Source organism: Nerophis ophidion, linkage group LG01, assembly GCF_033978795.1.
Source record: "Nerophis ophidion isolate RoL-2023_Sa linkage group LG01, RoL_Noph_v1.0, whole genome shotgun sequence".
Lineage (NCBI taxonomy): Eukaryota > Metazoa > Chordata > Actinopteri > Syngnathiformes > Syngnathidae > Nerophis > Nerophis ophidion.
The window spans coordinates 23,258,838-23,282,909 of record NC_084611.1 but is presented as its reverse complement, the minus strand read 5'-3'; the positions used below and the strand labels follow the sequence as shown (position 1 = coordinate 23,282,909).

Below are 24,072 nucleotides of genomic sequence, written 5' to 3'. Positions count from 1 at the left end.
GAGACTGAATTTAAGAAAAATCACACCTCGGGCCAATCTTCTTGTTATCCTTGTGATGTCTCGAGGGTCGCACTGAAGACTCCGGTGGGCCGCATTTGGCTCGCGGGTCGTAGTTTGGACACCTCTGTTCTAAATAGTTTTGGTAATGACACTAAAGGGTATCATTGATGGAATAAAAACATCGTATTTGTTTTAAAATAGATTTTTTTAAATGTATTTTGTGCCAAATGAAAAACTCATGCTTCCTTGGCAGAATGTAAATATGCCAGCTTTTTAAAAAGATCCTGTTGTGTCGTTCCCTATCCAGTATTTTTCAACCTTTTTTGAGCCAAGGCACATTTTTTTCTTTAAAAAAAAACCTGGAGGCACACCATCAGCAGTACACAATAAAAAATGGAGCCAATATTGACAATAAAAAGTTGTTCACGCATGTGTTGTATACGACTTTTATTCATTTTTATTATATATATATATATTTATTTATTTTTTATTTTTATTAAATCAACATAAAAAACACAATATACACTTAGTGCACCAACCACAAAAAGCTCCCTTTTTCATGACAAAACGTCCCTTTTTCATGACAAAGAAAAAAAAAAAAAAAAATTGGTCCCGCAGACCACTGCTTTAAACCATAACCAAGCATGCATCATTATAGCTCTTGTCTCAAAGTAGGTGTACTGTCACGACCTGTCACATCATGTCGTAACTTATTTTGAGTTATTTTTTGGAGCTCTGTGTTGCTGAATCCTTTGCAATTTGTTCAATTAATATTGGAGAAGTCAAAGTACAAAGATGGAGTTGGGAAGCTTTAGCCTTTAGCCACACAAACACACAGTGATTCCTTGTTTAAAATTCACGGAGGTGAAATTTTACTATGGAGCCCAGCGAACATGGATCCCGACCGAATGTCAACCAGCAGGTTTCGGTGAGAAAATTGTGGTAAAAAGTCGCTTCTCACCGGAGATCAGCTGAGCTTGTGCCGCTCATAAAGCTGCCGTCGACTCCCCTGAGACACTGCACGTCAACACACGCGTGGACACACACCTCCGACTATCAGGTACTGTTAAACTCACTAAAACACTAGCAACACAATAGAAAGATAAGGGATTTCCCAGAATTATCCTAGTAAATTTGTCTTAAAACATCTGAATCCGTCCCAATGCAATCGCGTTTTTTTTCTTTCTTTTCCGTCGCTATCAATATCCTCAAACACAAATCTTTCATCCTCGCTCAAATTAATGGGGAAATTGTTGTTTTCTCGGTGCAGATAGCACTTTTTGTTGGAGGCTCCCATTAAAAACAATGTGAAGATGTGAGGAGCCATCAACATGTGACGTCATCGTCTGCGACTTCCGGTAGAGGCAGGGCTTTTCTGTTAGCAAGCAAAAGTTGCGAACTTTATCATGGATGTTCTCTACTAAATCCTTTCAGCAAAAATATGGCAATATCGCGAAATGATCGAGTATGACACATAGAATGGACCTGCTATCCCCGTTTAAATAATAAAATATCATTTCAGTAGGCCTTTAAAATGAGCACATATTAATGCAGTATGAAGAAGAATGTTTTAATGCAGACACATATCGAATCATCATACTGCTGTGATTATATGCATTAAATGTTCATTCAAGGCTAAGGCAAAATATCGACATGTATATCGTATATCGCGATATGGCATAAATATTTGAGATATTAGTAAAAGCAAATATCGCCCAGCCCTAAATCCTCCCTGTCTTGAAGAATGTGAAGCCTCCCTGCGTTTTTTTCAGGAGTGGTGAGCATCACACGCAACACCAACGATCTTCGGCTCGTAAAACGCACAACATTGACGCATGGTCAGAAGAGCTCAGCTCACAGCCAATGAATGCGACGCAGTAGCTGGCGTCGGCTGCAACGATTCACACGAAGACGGTGGAGGAAAACACGACGACTGTAAAGCGATTAATGGATTCAGCACCACTTCGGCCGATGAATTTGTGGTCCCTGTGTACAATGGATGTGTGTTGAAGATGGATTATGTGTCTCACGCCTCACCAAGAAGCCTTTTAACGCCCAGTCAGCAGCCATCGCTGGGTCATTGACGCTGGAGGTTAGTGAGCTCGCCATTTATAGCGCTAGCTTAGCAAAGCTAGCAAGACTAGCTGCCGACTAAAGACTGTCCCTGGCTATTACTATTTGATGATAGACTATGCGTTTTAAAGATAGTTGAAAATAAATCCGAAAACAGTTGATTAAAATTGTATTCGACAATCTACAAATATCAGGTGACCGTTGCGTAAAAAATAATAATAATTATGTTTTAAAATTATTTCCCGGCAACTTTACCGTTGAGTCCAAGTTATTTGCGTAACAAGACACAGTAGTCTGCTATATTGTACGTTTACACTATTTATTTATTGTAATATTAAGAACTTTTACTGTCAAATCCATACTGATTGGCAACGTGCCTTGCTATGTGTACTGTTATGCCAATCGAGTTTATCGCCAGGTAGCGTCAAAGGCCTACTGAAATGAGATTTTCTTATTTAAACGGGGATAGCAGGTCCATTCTATGTGTCATACTTGATCATTTCGCGATATTGCCATATTTTTGCTGAAAGGATTTAGTAGAGAACATCCACAATAAAGTTCGCAACCTTTGGTGCTGACAAAAGAGCCCTGCCTTTACCGGAAGTCGCGGACGATGACGTCACAAGTGTGGGGGGCTCCTCACATATTCACATTGATTTTAATGGGAGCCTCCAACAAAAAGTACTATTAGGACCGAAAAAACTACAATTTCCCCATTAATTTGAGCGAGGATGAAAGATTTGTGTTTGAGGATATTGATAGCAATGGACTATAAAAAAAAAATAAAAAAACGTGATTGCATTGGGACGGATTCAGATTTGTTTAGACACATTTACTAGGATAATTCTGGGAAATCCCTTGTCTTTCTATTGTGTTGCTAGTGTTTTAGTGAGTTTAACAGTACCTGGTAGTCGGAGGTGTGTCTCCACGGGTGTCTTGACGCCAGTGTCTCAGGGGAGTCGATGGCAGCTATGGACGGCACAAGCTCAGCTGATCTCCTGTAAGAAGCGACTTTTTACCACAATTTTCTCACCGAAACCTGCTGGTTGACATTCCGTCGTGATTCATGTTCGCTTGACCGCGCTCTGATCCATAGTAAAGTTTCACCTCCAGGAATTTTAAACAAGGAATCACTGTGTGTTTGTGTGGCTAAAGGCTAAAGCTTCCCATATCCAACTTTCTATTTTAACTTAATATTCAGCAACACAGATCTCCAAAATACTGTGTAATTATGTGGTTAAAGCAGACTACTTTTAGTTGTGTGTGTGTGCAGCGCTCATATTTCCTAAAAACCCGTGCCGTCTTGCGTACACGTCATCATTACACGACGTTTTCAAAACGAAACTCCCGGGAAATTTAAAAATGCAATTAAGTAAACTTAAAAAGGCCCTATTGGCATGTGTTGCAATGTTAATATTTTATCATTGATATATAAACTATCAGACTGCGTGGTGGGTAGTAGTGGGTTTCAGTAGGCCTCTAAGTCATTTTGCCATAGCAATCAGCAGTACATGTGAAATACTGTCAGTGGTTTTACGTTTAAAGCAGTTGTAATAAGAGACCTCTCATGCTCCTGACCCCGTACAGTGACCGTCCACCACCCCTGCAATGGCAGTCTTCAGCCACCAGGTGCTCTTTGCGGTGACAAGATCCAGGTAAGTTTGTACCTTTTTTGCACCACAAGTCAACGCGGAACGTGTCCCAACATTCAACAAATATATGTTTTAAAGTAGGGCTGGGCGATATTGGCTTTTATTAATATTGCGATATTTTTATGCCATATTGCGATATACGATATATTTTTCGATTTTTTTCCTTGGCCTTGAATGAACACTTGATGCATGTAATCACAGCAGTATGATGATTCTATGTGTCCACATTAAAACATTCTTCTTCATACTGCATTAATATATGCTACTTTTAAACTTTCATGCAGAGAGGGAAATCACAACTAAGTCAATTGACCAAAACTGTATTTATTAAATACTCTTCATTCTCTCACGGGTGACTTTTTAAATAAAAGAACAAATTAATAGTGCTGCTACCTTTTTGTAGTAACACTTCTGCTGCATACTTTGCATTGATTGATTGATACTTTTTTTAGTAGATTGCACAGTACAGTACATATTCCATCTAATTGACCACTAAATGGTAACACCCGAGTAAGTTTTTCAACTTGTTTAAGTCGGGGTCCACGTTAATCAATTCATGATACAAATATATACTATCAGCATAATACAGTCATCACACATCATAGTATATACATTGAACAGTATATTGCTGTTGTCTGCTGAATATCTTCGAGCCAAACCACCGCCAGATGATGGACCCCCTGTTCTTTATTTTGGGCATTTATTGTTCTTCCTCCATTTGTGATAAGTTTCGCACCATCTCTCTCTCTCTGCTCGGCGAGAGTATGTGATGTATGTTAGAAGGCGGGCTTGTTTTCCGTATCTGTTAGACTGAGAAATGCCTGTTGTGTAATGCACGCAGCTAAAAGCAACTCGACCTGGCTCAGCTAACGTTAGCCATGTTTCTTCTGCGCAAAAAAAAATCACTATTTTCATTATGGTTGAATTTATATTTGCTATTACGGCTGCACAATATATCGATATACACGGTATATATCGCGGGTTTGTCTCTGTGCGATATAAAAAATGTCTATATCGTAATATTCGAGTACTGCGATGAGGTGGCGACTTGTCCAGGGTGTACACGCCTTCTGCCGGATTGTAGCTGAGATAGGCACCAGCGACCCCAAAGGGAATAAGTGGTAAAAAATGGATGGATAATATTTGAGTATACGTTCTCACGCAGTTGCTTTTGGCTGCAGGCATTACACTACAGGCTCTTGTCTCTCTTTCCTGTCTCTCCTTCTCACAGACAAGCAGGCGCACGCACCCTCTTACACACGTCAGTTACTGTCTCGTCATACGTCACATACGTATACGCCCTCGCCCAGCAGAAAGGTAGCAGACTGGGTAACGTTAGCTGTGATGCTAACGTAGCCGTACGAGAAAGAAGGTGCGGATCTGGTAACAAATGAAGGAAGACCTAATTCCCAATAAAAACAGCAGGGGGTCCATCGTCTGGCGGTGGTTCGGCTTCAAGTGGGAATATGTCGAACAGACAACCGTAATTTGTCAAGTTTGGGGCAAAAGCGTTGCTATAAAAAGTAGCATCACTGCTAATATGTAGCATCATTTGAAAAGTCACTCGCTAGAGAATGAAGAGAATTTCATAATGTTTGGAGTAACCTACCACACAGTGAAGGCTGAATACTATTTGATTTCCTATTACGCAGCTCATTTGTATATGACACTTAAAATGTGTTTGACAATCTTGCACTTTCTGTTTTGGAAATGACATGAATGTTTGTGCTATTGCTTAAGAACTTTAATAAATACACTTTTGGTCAATTGACTTAGTTGTGATTTCCCTCTCTGCATGAAAGTTTAAAAGTAGCATATATTAATGCAGTATGAAGAAGAATGTTTTAATGTAGACACATAGAATCATCATAGTGCTGTGATTATATGCATCAAGTGTTCATTCAAGGCCAAGGCAAAATATCGTAATATATATCGTATATCGCAGTATGGCCTAAAAATGTTGCGATATTAAAAAAAAGGCCATATCGCCCAGCCCTATTTGCTATGTTCAAGCAGTTGCTTTTATAATAAATGTGTACGTGTGTGTAAAAGTTACATATACAATAAAACCAGGGACAGCTTTTTTGAAAGGTGCAGGTGTGGTTCAGGATTAAAGTTTGAGAGATGCAGGGAGGTAGATGTTATATAACTAAGTTTACTTCTATAATGTTGCTCAACAACATACAGCTAAGATTTAAAAGAGTGTGTCTGTTTGAAAGCAAAGCTTATGTTTGTACTAGAGCAGGGATGTCCAAACTTTTTCCACTGAGGGCCGCACACTGAAAAATCAAATGCATTTTTTATTTCAAAAACCAATACAGTATATGTATAAAAAATATACATTTAGGCCTCCACTCAGGCTTGATCCCGGGGACCCCAACGAGTTTTGGTCAAAACATATGTCATTATTTAGTATTATTAGTATTATTATTTTTGATATTAGTATTATTATTATTATTATTATTATTATTCAAGGTTTAAATCTCTTGATCATCATTTGGTCTGTCAATATAAGGTTTTTAAAGATTTAAGCTGTATGCCCTTTTTGTCAAAGAAAATCAAATTTTTTAAATGGAAAAAACACAAAATATGCAATATTTTCACCCAATGAAAATTCTAAGTGGAATATTTGAGATTATATAATATTGGAGCCTTAAAAAGGTCAATCACTCATAACAACATTGATTTTAATTATGTTTTTGAGCAATGACACTTAAAAAAAAAAAAAAAATGCCCACTAAAATTTTGGGGATCAACAAAGGTCCTACTCAATAAAGTGTTAAAAAATAAATTATATATATGTTTTACTTTTAACACAATAATCTTGAGATCAACTTCAGATCCATCAGTCAGTTATAAGTTTTATTGTTGTTCATGTTTTTTGTTTGTTTGTTTTAGGACCTTCTTTTAAAAAAACAGTGTAGTTTTTTTATATGGCAAACCTAAAGTATGCAACATTTTCCCCAAAAATATTTTAAAGTGCAATATTTAATGTGACGTAATTGGAGCCTTGAACAGGTCAATAATTCACAATGACATTGATTTTGACTCAATATTATTTTTTAAAGAAAGAAACACCCTGCATGGCAGCTTTGTGTTACTAGAGTCAACATTGCAATATTTTTTGTTACATTTTACCTGTTTGCTCTTTTATACCACTTGTTTTGTTTTATTTTATGTCCTATTTTTAGAATGTGCCTTGGAGCCGTTAAAAATTACCTGCGGGCTGCAAATGGCCGCATTTTGGACACCCCTGTACTAGAGCAACAGCTCCATTTTCAAGAGGCTCTTTGGCTATGATAACCGTTATGATTTTATCCAATAACCGTTAAATAACATTTTTATATCATTATATCCCTTGTTTGAATGTATATGCAATAGATGGAAAAAAAATGCTTTTGACATATGTGGTAACAAGGGATGGCATGGTTATCATGGTTACCATTATTGTGGTATTTTTAAATGAGCTAAAAAATGTTAAATATTTTTTTTAAATTAAATCCTATTACCAAGTTTTATTAAAAAAAAAAAGACACATATTCAAAATGATTTTCTTTTGAAAAAGAAACATTGTTGTTGATAATAACTCTGTTTCATGTATCTTAAGTAGAAATTGAATGTGCATGCATATGAAAGTAACAGAAACAATATAAACAAAGTAGTATGGCAGAAACAAACAAATGTTATGAAAATATATTATGACGGTTGAAAAGTTATTTATTGATGCTTTAATTAAAAAAAATGTATGTATTAAAGGTGAGTGCAATTGACATTTTAACAATGTCACACAATATTTTAACAAGTATCTTATTCTCATTTATTGCATACGATTGTTTTAGCAAAACAAAGTCAATAGTACTCAATAACTAAATGTTATGCATTGAAATCCCTTTTGCCCTCAGTCCATCCTGTGTCCAATGAATTATTACTTAAATCTGTAAACATTATAAAACAAAAACAATATTTTAAGGACATACATATTTAGACCTAATCAGTCTAATACAGTATCTATCATATACTATATTACCCTTGGCGTTGACACCAACAATTTATCAATGGATCCGCTCTCCCTATGTGTTGTGCACTTCTGGCTGTGACAATGCAGACACAGTTAACAGCTGTTATATCATTCTTTCTGTAACTCTTATTAATCCAACTGTTAATTTTCTGTTAATAGCTGCTTGTGTTCTGCTGTTGTAAGACAGTTCCTTCTACACTTATTTGTACTTATTTCTTCCGTTGTTTCAATCTAATTTAGCAGCTAGCACACCTGCTTCTGCTTGCTCTCTGTGTGTAACTTGTTAAGCCCCGTTCTAATACTTAATAATGATACCTGATAATGATACCTAAAGCAGGGGTACTTGAATCTTGTGTCACCAGGCAGAATTCCAACTTTAAATCACGACCCCCACACTGTGCACCTTGCTGATAGTCCCTCCCAGTCTCCTCCCCTCTGAAAGTGCACTAACTGGTGCACAAGAGCTGTTTGTGGACAGTCTGAAGTTGCATCGAAGGATCCTCGAGTTTGTATTTTGTTGCAGACTTTCGGTAACGCACGTTGACACACAAAATATAGGAAAATAGAGCACTAGATTACCACTTGCTCATCCAAAATTGGTCCAAAACCCTCCAGCAATGCTGAGGAGACCAGCAGCTGTTTCCGGGGTTTTGGAGCCCTCTAGTGGGCACCTGCGGCACCAGGACACATCCCCATAACTGGGCTCAGTGCTGCATGTCGTCGGCCTATTTTTATGCAGTTTTCCATATTTTGGTGATGAGTAGGATAACTGCAGGTGTCTCTGGAATTGTGGAGCCCTCTCGTGGGCACCTGCAGCAGCAGGACACATCCCCATAATGGGCAGGCTGCGAATTTTAACTTTTAAGGTCAAGGCAAGTGTTGCCTTAAAGGAGGGCTCATGTTTTAGGGCACCAAGGCTAACATTATTTTCTGCACACACACGCACACACAATTATTTATAAAGATGGCACCTGATGGCCAGAAGACGTAACTGCACTTTTTGTCCATATAGATAAAAATTTTGTTCATGTATGAGATCTAGGGCTGTCAGTCATGGCCAAAGTATTAATTAGGATTATTGTTATCAATTTTGAAATAATGATTACTGATTGTTAGGTAAAGCAGTGTTGGGGTGTGAACATAATACCATTATGTCATTTGTAATGTCTAATAAAAAGGCTATAGATAAACGTTATCCATACATCTAAAGACAAATATTATTTTTTAATTCTTTGATAATTTTCAAAATTTTTGTCATTACATGAGGCCTTTATCTCTATTTTGACAGAGGGAGGTTTTTTTTTTTTAAATTATTTATGTTTTTAAATTATGTACATGTAGATGCTTTATTGAGACAGATCCATTAAGAGTTTGAGCAGAAATATCATATCAGGAATTTACTATACACAATAAAACATTAACAAAATGCTGTTTCACATGAATGATGTTTGAAGTAATACCTTTTGTGACATGAAAAAAATGCAAGTAATGTAAAAAACATTGATGTCAAAATAAAACACAAAGCAGTTAGGCTATCCATCCATCCATTTTCTACCCCTTGTCTTTTTCATGACCCCTTGTCCTTTACATGAAGATGAAGTTTAATAAACAGGCTTTGTTGTTCTCCCTAGTGTTTCAGTACAACAGTTTGGCCAACAAAAGAAAACCCGGAATGATACCGAATACAGAATCTTCACAGCCTTCGTTCAGTTTGTTGAGATGACAAAACATTTTACCTAGTATTTATGTTATTTGAACACTGATACAGTTTGCAGTTAAATAAAGGAGTGAACACCCCAGTAAACAAACTAAATTCTTTATAAACAAGTAGTGACGATGTTCACATGTATTCTCCTTCGCTGTTTACTTTTAGTGTGGGGACGAGTGCGTCTGTCTCCAATATTGTCCACACCTCTCTCCGTCTAAACACAGCCGTACGCTCTTAAACGCACAGCGGTAAGCGAGGTAAAATTACGTTAAATCAAGCACTTGGCTTCATTTACTCCGAGGGGAAATCTGCAGCTTAGTGCGTGTAGCTTGTCCGCCCTGATTATCAAGCTAAACGATGCTAGTACGCATGCGTCTGACTTCCTGTTGCCTAAAATGCATTAATAAATGACTGTGTTCCTGTAATGAAAAAAATTGACGGTATTACTAACCGTCTGGAATTTTATCACAAATTATCATTGTACCGTTTACTGTTACATCCCTTGTCCATTAACAAGTATCAAGTCAAGTGCGGTCACGACATGTTCTTTCCACAAATGTTGGTCAATTTTTTGGGCATTACGACGAAAGACGAGGGCAGTCGCGGCAGTTGTCGTGGTTAAATTCGAGCCCTGAGAGGGGCTCAGTGCTGCATGTCCCCGTATATTTTTACACAGTTTCCCATTATTTTGTGATGAACCAGCCGGTGTTCCCGGGATATGCCGGACCAATATTTATTAAAGTTTTGGCTGGTCTTTGTTTTTCTCCACTGATTTCCTCTTGTTGGGTGTTTTTTAGCAGTATTGCTGTAACTGCAAGAGCAGGTATTGCAATCCTTCCAGGTGGGTATTCGGCAGCCCTTGCTTTATTGAGAACAAGTTTGCACCATGCATTCACTTTACTATATATTGCGTCAGCAGGCCTCAAATGTTTACCTTTTAAGGTCAAGGAAAGTGTTGCCTTAATGCTAGCCTACCTGGCCGATTTAGGGGGCATGTACCTGACCTAAGTTCACAGAACACCTGACATTCTTCCAGACCCTGATGCAACTAGTGTATCTCTCGGAAAATCTCAGAACAACTCAGGTCTTCTCGTCGTCGGTAAACCTTTGACACATGCTTCCAAAATGGCTGCACCTATGTTGTTTATACTGATTAACGTTAATTATGCGATGTCTTGAACGGTTGAAAATGTAAGAAAAAAGTCCTGTCTGTGTGTTTTCATCAATTTATTTGATGAAACAATTACTTTACAATTGTCTATTATAGGAATGTCAAGGTATGAAAAGTTCTAATAGTTATTTTGACAAAATTATCAGGGTTATTATTATCGTGATCCTTTTAAATGTGCTCAAAATAAAAAAAAAATACTAATACTGAAATCCTTTAACCAATTTAAAGGACTTCACCGCAGTCTGTAGTCTATAGTCCTCCAGGCTGTGGTGGCAGCGACGAGGTGGAGACGTGATGGCGACAGCTCGAGTTACACCGATCCTTTCACCCACCCATTCCCTTCCTCGGTCCCCTCTTCCTGTAGAGTCACCACTATAACTCACAAATTTTCTGGGGGAAACACTGCAAAGTAATATGGGAGAAACAAAATAATACTATAAATATATAAAACAAAATTAAAATAAAGAGGAGTGATACCTCCCACATCTAACACACAATGTTTGTGCCTCACACAACTCAGCCATTTCAATTCAATGAAATGACAAAACATTTTAGCTAGTATTGATGTTATTAGAGCACTAACTAAGTTAGCAGTTAAAATAAAGGACGAGGGAGCATCCCAGTCAACAAACTACAGACTTTGTTGAAAAGTTCACTACTTTATACGATTACATACTATCTGATCAGTTTTTCTTGTCGTCTACAGAGGATCATATTTGTTATCCAAGCGTCACAGCTGCAGCTCTGTGTCTTCTCGAGCCTACCTCCACATAGAACCGCCATGCAACATCTCTGCGTCAACAAACCCACTCAGGCACTCCCACTATGGACAGCTCCACAATTATCGAGGCCACAACCTGGGCCCTGTCCCCCTTACCCGCTCTCTGCACAGTTCATGCATTTGGCTCCAAGACGTAAAACACGACGAGAGTAAAACGCCGTCCCCTGCCCAGAATGTAGCATCAATTGAGAACAAGGACAACGCGTCTGCTGTAGCCCAACCAACAAAGCCGCAGACATCCATCAATGCTGCAACCCAGGAGAGGGCTGTGGTTAAGAAGGCTCTGTATCTGAGGATTGTTGATGAGATGAAGCATTACTATAATGGCTTCCGGTTGCTTGGCATTGACACCAAGGTTGCAGGCAGGATGGTGTGGAGGCTGCTGCATGGACAGATCCTCACACGCAGAGAAAGGAGACGGGTAAGATGTCTTGCACTTACAAGTCATTGATGCATCAAGCAGTCAGTAGTCAATTTTATATCAGTGTTTATAGCTGACATTAAAATAATTGTCAGTTCACAGGATTTTAAAATATCTTTTACTGCTCTGTTGTCTTGTCATGAGATGCCCTCTGTGTTGTTTTCATTGTCTGAAAGGCTGCTCCAGAAGCAGTTGCCCATTGTTTCCCTCCTGTCAGTATTCCTTTTGGTGCATTACTGGAAGGCAAAAACTGAAATGTTTTACACATTTACTGTACATGTTAGTAAGGAAATTGCATGGTGTTTTCCAGAGGGATGTGATGAAGTCTTCCTGTTACTCTGTCCTAATGGTAACAGTAACGTGTAATTGTGAATCACTTTTAGTTGTGTTGTCCTTCAAGTATTCTTACGTATTACATAGTATAGTGCCTTTTAAGAGATTGCAACTTCTATTGTTTGCACCAAAAAATTAAACACAGGCACAGCAAATACAGATTTTCCTCAAAACAGTTTCAACTAGTCAATAATGCAATGCAGTGTGTTGTGCATGAAAAGGTTCACCCAAGGAGACCTTTTCATGGAGCCAGGAGAAGACTGTAAGACTATGCAGCACATGTATGAGTTCTTGTGAACTCATGCTGCGTAGATATCCTGTTTATTTTTAGACTGTTGCACTTACCAACTTGTTCATAACGTCACACCTCATGTGAGCAGTGTAAAAAGTGGTGTTGGTTTTTGTGTTTACAGCTGATGAGGACCTGCGCCGACCTCTTCCGTCTGGTGCCCTTTGTGGTGTTCATTATTGTGCCCTTCATGGAGTTCCTCCTTCCAGTCTTTCTCAAGCTCTTCCCAGAGATGCTTCCCTCCACCTTCGAGACAGAATCCAAAAAGGCATGTTGACACACACACACACACACACACGCATACGCGCAGACAGACAGACAGACTTGCACATCGAGACACCGGCATGAACTCTTGATTATGTAATGTCAGAATTACAGCCAGCTGACTGATCTTATCAAAGCAATGTTCTCTGGAGGTTATAGTAGATTGTGCCCTCCCAGAATTACTTATAATCTTTTGGAATGTATAAGCAGCAGCGTGACGACTGATATTTAGCACAGCTCAGTGAATCTGAGATATGAACAGCCCTCCACTTGCAGGTGCCTGACCCCTGAAGGCACAGCCTGTTATAATGGCATGCGTGATGGTAGCAAAGTTTCACAAACAGAGCTGCAGTTGATGACGACAACGTTTTAAATTATCCGTGGCCTTTATGATTATGGTGTAAACATGATGATACAACAGGCGTATTCACAGGAGTTTCATAATTAAATTGTATTCACCCATTTTATTAAGTATCAATGATTGTCACACACACTAAGTGTGGTGAAATTTGTCCTCTACATTTGACCCATCCTCTTGCTCACCCCCTGGGAGGTGAGGGGAGCAGTGGGCAGCAGCGGTGGCCGTGCCCGAGAACAATTTTTGGTGATTTAACCCCCAATTCTAACTGAGTGTCAAGCAAGGAGGTAATGGGTCCCATTTTTATAGTGAATGCACAAAGGCGAACTTTGTTGATGTCATTGACTTTTTCGAGTGCTATTCAGGTATATTTGGTAAGTGCATGACTACAAGCTAATTGATGCTAACAAGCTGTTTAGGCTAGCTTTATGTATATATTGCATCCTTATGCGTCATTTGAGCGCATTTAATTTACTTTACTTGTGTCCTTTGTGTATTTAATTAATATTTGCATGTCCCATGATATATTATCTGTATGTATTATAGACAGCATTTCTCATAGTTGATTGTCGCCGTTATACACCACAGCAAACGTTGCCCAGCATGCAAAGATTGTAATGAATCCATTAGAAGAAGACAGCCAGCTGTTTTCTTTAACTTGTACACACACATCTTTACCTTTGGCCATTCTAAGCCAGTAATGTTTAGGAGTTATCTCACCCTCTGAGAAGCCTCCTTTTTTTTAACTAATGTTTTCTAATGTTGTAAAAATGTCTAAAATAAATATTACATTTTAACATTTCTGTCAACGAAGATTTGAGTTGGATTATATAAACACTTACACCATGTGTTGCCTTCATTTTAACACTCTATAAGCTCTAGAGACTTTTTTTTTTTTACATTTTGGTCCAATATGGCTCAACATTTTGGGTTAGTCTATTAGTGGCACCACAAGGTTAAAACATTAGCTAGTATGGCGTTTATTAAAAAGTTCCAAGGTGCATGCTGTCAAATTTGAGAGGAGGTCACTATTTGAGGAAATAAATTGTATTTGTGTTCTCCACTCTGCAGGAGGAGAAGCAGAAAAAGGGTCTGGCTGCGAAGCTGGAGCTTGCTAAGTTTCTCCAAGAGACCATTGCTGAGATGGCTCGTAGGAACAAAGCCACGGAAGATGAGACGCAGCGTTTCTCAACATACGTCCAGCAGGTATTGTACATAGTAGAGATGTCCCTAATATGGAATCGGATTGTGGCCGATATTCGCCCCATTTAAAGGCCTGCTGAAATTAGATTTTCTTATTTAAAAGGGGAAGCAGGTCCATTCTATGTGTCATACTTGATCATTTCGCGATATTGCCATATTTTTGGTGAAAGGATTTAGTAGAGAACATCCACGATAAAGTTCGCAACTGGAGAAAAGCCCTGTCTCTACCGGAAGTCGCAGACGATGATGTCACAAGCTGATGGCTCCTCATATATTCACATTGATTTTAATGGGAGCCTCCAACAAAAACACCTATTCCGACCGAGAAAACGTCAATTTCCCCATTAATTTGAGCGAGGATGAAAGAGTCGTGTTTGAGGATATTGATAGCGACGGACTAGAGAAAAAAACAAAACAAACAAAAAAAAAAAACGTGATTGCAATCGTGTTGCATTGAGACGGATTCAAATGTTTTTAGACACATTTACTAGGATAATTCTGGGAAATCCCTTATCTTTCTATTGTGTTGCTAGTGTTTTAGTGAGTTTAACAGTACCTGATAGTCGGAAGTGTAAGTCCACGGCCGGGTGTTGTTGCGCAGTGTCTCGGGGAAGTCAACGGCAGCTGTACGGGAGGCAGAAGCTCAGCTGATATCCGGTAAGTGGCGACTTTCTAACCACAATTTTCTCACCGAAACCTGCTGGTTGACATGTTGTCGGGATCCATGTCCGCTCTGATCCATAGGAAAGTTTCACCTCCGTGAATTTTAAACAAGGAGTCACTGTGTGTTTGTGTGGCTAAAGGCTAAAGCTTCCCAACTCTGTCTTTCTACTTTGACTTCTCCAATATTAATTGAACAAATTGCAAAAGATTCAGCAACACAGAGCTCCAAAATACTGTGTAATTATGCCGTTAAAGCAGACGACTTTTAGCTGTGTGTATGCGCAGCGCTCATATTCATAACAGCCCGTGACGTCACGTTACGCGACATTTTCAAGAAAAAAGTCAGGGGAAATTTAAAATTGCAATTCAGTAAACTAAAAAGGCCGTATTGGCATGTGTTGCAATGTTAATATTTCATCATTGATATATAAACTATCAGCGTGGTGGGTGGTAGTGGGTTTCAGTAGGCCTTTAAAGGGGAACTTTTTTGGAATTTGGCTTATCGCTCACAATCATTATGAAAGACATGACGACACAGATGGATCTTTTTTTAATGCATCTGAGCTCGTAAACAAAAGTCTGTGGGGATTGAACCTCCAACTCCCAATATGCTGGCAAGACCACTCTACCGACCGAGCTAAGCCGCCCCTGTTTTTGCTTTTGTTTGGTTAGTGTGCACTAGCCACTTTATTTTGTTTAAAAACATTCTATCTAGCATTCAATGTAATACATCATCTGACTTACAACAATATTAGTAGTTAGAAAAGTTTATAAAATGTGTCATTGTGTTTACTGTAGTTACTCGCTATAAAACATTTTCAGTGTCTGTGATCTATTGTCAAATAATAGCATCGGGACTCAAAATCTGATCGGCTCTGATGCCAAATATCTGATCGCAATGTTGACAGGAACATCACTAATACATAATGATTATCATAATGCGTTATACATAATCTATTGCCTGCACTATTTTGTATTATGTTCACTAAATCGTGTGTACTCATTAGGTTCGAGGCACTGGAGAGCAGCCCACCACAAAGGATATAGTTCGTTTCTCCAAGCTGTTTGAGGATGAGCTGACGCTGGAGCACCTGGAGCGCCCCCAGCTGGTGGCCCTGTGCAAACTACTTGAACTGCAGCCCATTGGCACCAACAACTTGTTGCGCTTTCAGCTGATGATGCAACTCAGGACTATCAAGTCAGATGACGAGGTGATAAGATAAATGACAGGTCTTAATGTAATAGTTATTTTCCTAGACATACCATTCTCTGATGGGTGATCTAATGCTTCAGGCATATTTGCTGAAGCAGTCAATGCTGGTATGAGGTTTCAGTGTCAACTTCTAAATACTAATCACTCTTAGGGAAGCCTTCGAATACTTCTTATGGCAATACATCCTTAACATATGTACAGTCAGTTGAAGAACTATGTAATATATAATATTTTATACTGGTATTTCTAAAGGAGATAATAAAGTTTCTCATGTATTTTGTGTAGATGATTTTAGCAGAGGGTGTAGCAGCTATGAGCGTGTCAGAACTGCAGTCAGCTTGTCGCAGCCGTGGAATGCGATCTCTGGGACTCACCACTGAGCAGCTACGACTGCAACTGCAACAGGTAAGTAAAGCCCTTCCTCAGATCGGAGTGCTTTTTTATAATGTGACTCATCTAAACATTCATTAAAAATACACACCCAAACATTGCATTGATTGTACAATGTAGACTGTCAATGCTTCTGTCTTCTAAATCCAGTGGCTGGACCTGCACCTAAAAGAGAATGTTCCTCCATCACTGCTGCTGCTCTCCAGAGCAATGTACCTGACTGACCTCAAACCCAAGGCCCCAGTCATCCCACCTGTACCCAAGCTTGAGGTAAGAACTTTGCAAGCTCCTTACAGTGTTAATCACTTGAATGCACAAATTCCAGAAAGGGGTACAGCATTTAATGTTGTGTAGTTGTTATGGTACATTGGTACATTCCGTACAGCACTGGGTTTCCCTTTCACTACTTGTTTCAAGGCACATACAGACTAGTTATGGGTGTAATTCTTTCACAGAAAGTGGTGGAGGCAGACGGAAGCTTGAACAATGCTGACATGCTGGCAGACTCTGCGTTCATCATTAAAGACAGTCCGGTTCGTACCACCCTATAACAAAAACATTACGCTACCACATTTGGTACCACTAAGAATAAAAATATTGAGAAAGTGTGAACATTTTGTCAAAACTTACTAAATTTATAGATGTGTTTGTAGTTTGCAATAGCTTATAATTGAACTGCATCACAATGTGAACTGTTTGTAATATTTGGATCATATTTGACTACATTAGATCATCCAAATTAGAAGTTACAATTGTGATATTAAACTGTATTGTATTTTATTTTTATTTTTTCTTCTTATTCACGTATCATTATCTTTGTCTTATAGGCAGAAGCGATAAGGAACAACGCTCCTGTCATGTCAGACAAACCTCTGACTGCTGCTGAAGTCCTCCAGGTGAGCCGAAAGAAATACAATAAAACGTAAAAATTATAGTTGCCATACGTTTGGATCTAAAAGTTACTATTGTGATAGATGAATTGGTAACCAGACTAGTCTTTTCTTGCTTTGATTTTTCTCACATGACTTGCGGCGCTCTGTTAGGAACACTATTAATATTTTGGGTTTAGCACCTTCTACATAAGAAAACAAGCCTAAAACAGTGAGGTTGGTGGGAGATCGTTTAAGTGCTGTGTGTAATAATAACAAATGTCTACTCGCCGAAGAGTGACTTTGATAAATGATAAATGGGTTGTACTTGTATAGCGCTTTTCTACCTTCAAGGTACTCAAAGCGCTTTGACACTACTTCCACATGTACCCATTCTCACACACATTCACACACTGATGGAGGGAGCTGCCATGCAAGGCGCTAACCAGCACCCATCAGGAGCAAGGGTGAAGTGTCTTGCTCAGGACACAACGGACGTGACCAGGTGGGGATTAAACCAGGGACCCTCGGGTTGCGCACGGCGACTCTCCCACTGCGTCACGCCGTCTGTTTGAAATCTCAAATATAGCAGGTATTTATAGACATGTCCCTATCACGCAGATTCAAGTTGTACCTAACTTTACCTCCGCTCTGTGGTTCCCTTAGTGGCCAAAGTTGCCAGTCCATAGATGAGAAGGCTATATTAGCTTGTAATTTCTCTTCAGTTGTTTATTTTGGGACAATGATTGCAGTTGATTACATAACAGACATCTAAATGTCAGTTCAACATATTTTTCATTCCATATACACTACCAGTCAAAACCTTTGAGACGCATTCTCTTTTGTAGCACTGTGTCCAAATATTTGAAATATGACAATATTTACCGCTTATATTAAAATAGTTTACAATGTCATTGAAGCCTATGGACATCATTAAATTCCTTGTAATAAAATGCTAATTACGTTTTGTGTTAACTGTCTAATTACAGTTTAGCCAAAATGGAAATGCTCTACTTAGAATACCAAATTCCTGAATGTTACCGTCATTCCCGGGCTATAGAGTGCACCTGAAAGAAAGTCACATCCACAATTGTATTTTCTACCTAATGTACAGACCCTGTTTCCATATGAGTTGGGAAATTGTGTTAGATGTAAATATAAATGGAATACATGGATTTGCAAATAATTTTCAACCCATATTCAGTTGAATATCCTACGAAGACAACATATTTGATGTTCAAACTGTTAACCTTTTTTTTTTTTGGCAAATCATTACTTTAGAATTTGATGCCAGCAACATGTGACAAAGAAGTTGGGAAAGGTGGCAATAAATCCTGATAAAGTTGAGAAATGTTCATCAAACACCTATTTGGAACATCCCATGGCTAATTGGGAACAGGTGGGTGCCATAATTGGGTATAAAAACAGCTTCCCAAAAAATGCTCAGTCTTTCACAAGAAGGGATGGAGCGAGGTACACCCCTTTGTCCACAACTGCGTGAGCAAATAGTCAAACAGTTTAAGAACGTTTCTCAAAGTGCAATTGCAAAAAATTTAGGGATTTCAACATCTACGGTCCATAATATCATCAAAAGGTTCAGAGAATCTGGAGAAATCACTCCAGGTAAGTGGCATGGCCGGAAACCAACATTGAATGACTGTGACCTTCGATCCCTCAGACGGCACTGTATCAGAAACCGACATCAATCTCTAAAGGATATCACCACATAGGCTCAGGAACACTTCAGAAAACCACTGTCACTAAATACAGTTGGTCGCTACATCTGTAAGTGCAAGTTAAAGCTCTACTATGCAATTCCACTTTCAAAACTTCAACAATTAGTTTCCTCAGTTCCCAAACGTTTTCGCTTGAGTTAAATTTATTTTCAAAACATAACGTTTGTGCTTGCAAAATATATGTGTCTGTCTTGAAAATCTGGTTTGCGACCTCGTAATCAAGATACAAATAGAACTCCTTACACATTAGACATTGCATTATTTGTAATATTGAACGACTACATAAAATGATTGGATTTTCTGTAGTCCGAATTACCTTGACTAGGCAAGGTAACGCCGTAGAAATTTGCAATAAAAAAGGTGATTGCATAAATAAAGTACTATCTAAAATGTCCTGAGGTGGGAATATTTATGTAAGCTTTAAACAGAACAAGTAGAGTGAGCCCATCAACACGGACAATCCAGTCACGGGTGTCAATGTGAAGGGGTAAGTAGGGATAGTGTACTAAAGCCCCAATGCTTTTGTAAAGTTTGAAAAATGATTTCGTCTGTCAGTTATAAAAAGAAGAATAAACCGTCAAACATGCAAAATAGTTTGGTCCAACTGGACAGTGGCAAACTGCATCGAATACAACACATTTTACGTGAGAGAATAAACGTAAAGATTCACTAAATCTGCATTTGGCAGTTTAGGAAAAAGTTATGTATACATTTCACTTGTGCACCTTATTGCATGTGACAGTGATGCTTCCAAGTGCTCTCGGTAAAGTTAGAAACCGAGGAGTCACTAGTTTTTATTTCAGAAGGCAGGGCCTTGTAAAATATCAGTGTATGTGATTGGATACCCCACTTGTCCGTTATCTTGAATGATGTGCTACTTCAACCACTCACATCGAAATCATCGTGACGCTGATGAGAGCGATGCTGGGAAATCCAAAACCGAACAGCCGACAATAGATAACAACAGAGCGAAAAGTTCTCTGTTCATCTTTCAAATAATTAATTTTCGATAGATTCGACAAAACCGTTGCAATAGCAGAATCAATGTCAGCACACAACTCTTTGCTGCATGCTACTGTTTGTCACAACTATGAAATCCGGTCCAGCGTTCCTGGTTGGTTCGTTATTATTTGCTATCTTGAAGCAGTTTGCATTGCCCTCGATCACAGAGCCTTTGTGTGGAGCTCAACGAACATCAAGGATCTGGCGAGAGTCAGGTTATACTTAACCCCCGGCAGATGTACAAATAATAATAATAATGTATTGTGATTTGTGTTACCCACAGATGACAATCATCTGTGTCAGATATTTACCTTGCATGATGAATACAAGGGAAACTTGATGTATATACAGTATATGGAAAAAAAATAAGGGAGTGATATATGATTTATAAACATAAAACATTAATAATACATTTTATTAAAACAGCAAGATTTGGAAATCGTGTGAATTACCTTAGGAATATCTGGGGCTTTAAAGGCCAATTATTGCATTATTTATTGGGGGGGGGGAACTGTTTCAGTTTTGTTTTTTTGGGTACTTTCCTGATATACCAGGTTAGGCAGGGAAGGTATCATTTGCAATAAAAAGGAAACCCCTCCAACAATTTGCAGACCGACTCAGAAAGAGGGCTATAAATGTGGCTGGAGCAGAATTTACAACAATGCATATTCAATACATAATATCTTGACACAAGGACACATGTATGTACCTGCATATTTGGACAGTGACTTCAAGGGTTGGAATTTGGGGTTAAATCACCAAAAATGATTCCCGGGCGTGGCACTTCTGCTGCCCACTGCTCTCCTCACCTTCCAGGGGGTGATCAAGGGTGATGGGTCAAATGCAGAGAATAATTTCGCCACACCAAGAGTGTGTGTGACAATCATTGGTACTTTAACTTTAGTTTTTTTTTTTCTGAATAATAACAAATGGTTGTATTTACAGTGCCAGTGAAATGATTGGACACACTGCTTTGTTCATTTTTTTATATTCAGACAAGTTTGTCAGGTGTAACAGTAAAGGTCATCAATTCCATCCATTACACCCAACAAACTGATCTGAATTTAAAATGAGAAGTATATTCGTTAAGAAGAACACATGAAGTGATTAAAAACACATAGTGCTAATGATTTTAATCCAGTGGTTCTTAACCTGAGTTCGGCGTATTATGGATACCCCCAAACAATGTTCCCTCTAATTTTCCATCTGATTTGCAGGTTTTTTGATTGATTGATTGATTGAAACTTTTACTAGCAGATTGCAAAGGAAGAGAATAGATTACATGAAACAGTACAGTTAACACAGTACATTACATATTCGTACAATTGACCACTAAATGGTAACACCCGAATAAGTTTTTCAACTTGTTTCAGTTGGGGTCCAAGTGAATCAATTCATGGTAATGTGTGTAAGGTGTGTAATTTGTTTTGAGTTCATGCACTGTGTTGGTTTTGTTCTTTGAACAAGGTGATGTTCATGCACGGTTCATTTTGTGCACAAGTAAAAAAATCATGACTTTTTCTTGAATTTGAAAAAAAAAAAAAACATTTTATTTTTCACTAAAGTATTGTTCGGTGAATGCGCATATGAAACTAGTGGGGTTCGGTACCTCCAACAAGGTTAAGAACCACTGTTTTAATCGTTGGCTGGTACTGTAGAAAGACACACACACACATCTTCTCACACACTAGAAAACATTGTGTGCCATTTGACAGAAGGACAACCTTTAATTTTCCTGTTTGTATAGACCGTATAATTTCATTGTACACACCAGCTGCTGCTGATTTCTTAATTATTTCTAATGGATTAATTTTGGTGTTAACTCTTTGCTGACGGGCTATCAATGAAAAGTTCAGGTTGAATTCTAAGATAACATAGGGAAGACTCACAATAACTGTTGCTAAGCTTTTTATTGTTTATATGGCAGGCTAAAGCGGCCACCGAGCTGTCCCAGAAGAGCAAGATGAGCGCCAACGGTGTCTGAGGAGCTCGAGTGTCTGGACTGCAAAGGAGGGATGAATTAAGGCATGCGTCAACAGAACGTAGGGAGATGACAATGTTACTGCTGTCATTTGACATCTATCAAGTGTTTACATCTCTCTAACTCCTAATTGATGTGGAGTTTAAGTAGTCGCAGTGTCTTTTTGCCATTGATGTTAATAACTAGTTGATACAAGATGTACATCGGCCACTCCATAATACTCTGTATTCTTCCTCTATCATTTAAGCAAATCAGCTTGAGTCATTGAATTGGTCCAATGGTCCTTTTTTGTTCCTGACCTTCTCCACCTCCAACTCCTGTAAATTTGTAAATGTTGTGTATATTGTGATTTATGTCCATCACAGCAGCAGCAGCTTTGTACAGTTTGCTGTGCAAACTCATGACATTATTAAGCTTCCTGTGTCAGCATTTCTGGTTCACCTAGTACTGTTACAATATAATGGTTATCCACTATTCCAATATACTTTCGATTCACTTTTATTCTTTTTTTTCTCAGAGAACTCGAACCATCTCCAAACTTGCAGTTTCACCTACAATTCAGTCTGATGTAATTGACTGGAACAAAACAGTACTTGGCGAAATAAGACTGGTGTGTTTAGAGAGGGAGAAAGGAAGAGAGATAACTCCTTTCATGCAGACAAGATTGAGGCAAAGTGCAGTTTTCTTCCCCCTGCTTCAAACTACGCTTTGTGTGGTTTTTTTTTGTTTTTTTTTAACTACATAATACAGTATGTATTGTGTTTTTAACAGTGTGATGCTTAGATTTCATTAAGCTGAAGAGAACATACTTGATATCATCCATAAATAAATTCTATTTATAAGAGAATCTTTAAAGCTACAAACTAATAATTAAAGACATTATTTTTTAATGGGCGTTAAAAAGATGTAAAAGTGTGACAATATGACTAATTAACACAGTTGTTATTCTGCATTACTCTCTTAAATATATGAAGTTTATCACAATGTATTGTGTTGATGCACTTTTCAGGGATTTGGCAAACTCTTATACATCCAATTTTAAATTATTACTGGATGAAAGCATTTGTATCTCCTGACTAGTCATACCAGCAGTGGAATCCATAGATAAAATATATTTTTGGGCATATGAAGATTCATGTTTTTGGTTTTACAAATGTGCCTAAAGTTAAATAATTTGTTTGGTTTCTTGGTTTTTATTATTGTATCGGTAACTATATTCAAAGTGCCCATTTTCCCTTTTTGGACAAATGTCTCACATTCACTAATCCAATTGTATCCTTAATGAACTGTTGAGTACTGTCATGTTCAAAAAGACCACATGCACATTTGCTCAACTTATATGTGCGGTTCGTTAACTTTTTGGATGAGAAATGTTTTGATTCCTTGAGTTGCAGACTAGTGGTCTGTTTGGAGAGATGAGTCATTGTGATGTGATGCTCCTGAAGTATTCTTCTACAAGTTGTCCTGATTTAAATATGATAGTACTGCGAACTGCTGGATCCAACCATACAGTTGACTAAATCTGTGTCTAGAGTACAGTTATGTTTCAGCTTTTTGGGAATGTAAATCATATTTACAACATGGCTTTTCAGTCACTTTACAAATGCATCACGTTACCATGGAAAATAGAGCAGAATTATTAAAAATCATAAAACCCTTTGCACACTGGTGTCCTATTTACTTACAACCTTCTGCATACCTCCTAATTGTGTGTGTGTGTGTGTTCACAGTCGCGATCAAAAGTTCAACATACACTTGTTAAGAACATAGTGTCATGACTGTCTTGAGTTTCCAATAATTTCTACAACTCTTACTTTTTTGTGATAGAATGATTGGAGCACATACTTGTTGGTCACAAAAAGCATTCATGAAGTTTGGTTCTTTTATGAATTTATTATGGGTCTTCTGAAAATGTGACCAAATCGGCTGGGTCAAAAGTATACATAC

General features: G+C 38.3%; 1 protein-coding gene across 2 annotated transcripts; it reads left to right on the top strand.

Moving 5' to 3' along the window:
* The first annotated feature begins 1,847 nt into the window (after positions 1–1,847).
* On the top strand, positions 1,848–23,788 carry letm2 (leucine zipper-EF-hand containing transmembrane protein 2). 2 transcript variants are annotated; one of them, XR_009806556.1, is made up of 12 exons: positions 1,848–2,092; positions 3,661–3,728; positions 11,329–11,824; positions 12,571–12,714; positions 14,140–14,274; positions 15,942–16,145; positions 16,433–16,552; positions 16,688–16,807; positions 16,993–17,070; positions 17,365–17,433; positions 22,072–22,186; positions 22,643–23,788. XR_009806556.1 is itself a non-coding variant. In XM_061898731.1 (11 exons), the coding sequence occupies exons 2-11, from the start codon at positions 3,682–3,684 to the stop codon at positions 22,126–22,128; spliced, it is 1,470 nt and encodes a 489-aa protein (XP_061754715.1). In that variant the 5' UTR covers positions 1,848–2,092; positions 3,661–3,681; the 3' UTR covers positions 22,129–23,788. The 2 variants fall into 2 exon arrangements, 1 of the variants encoding a protein (XP_061754715.1); XM_061898731.1 differs by having other exon boundaries at positions 22,072–23,788.
* Positions 23,789–24,072: the final 284 nt, after the last annotated feature.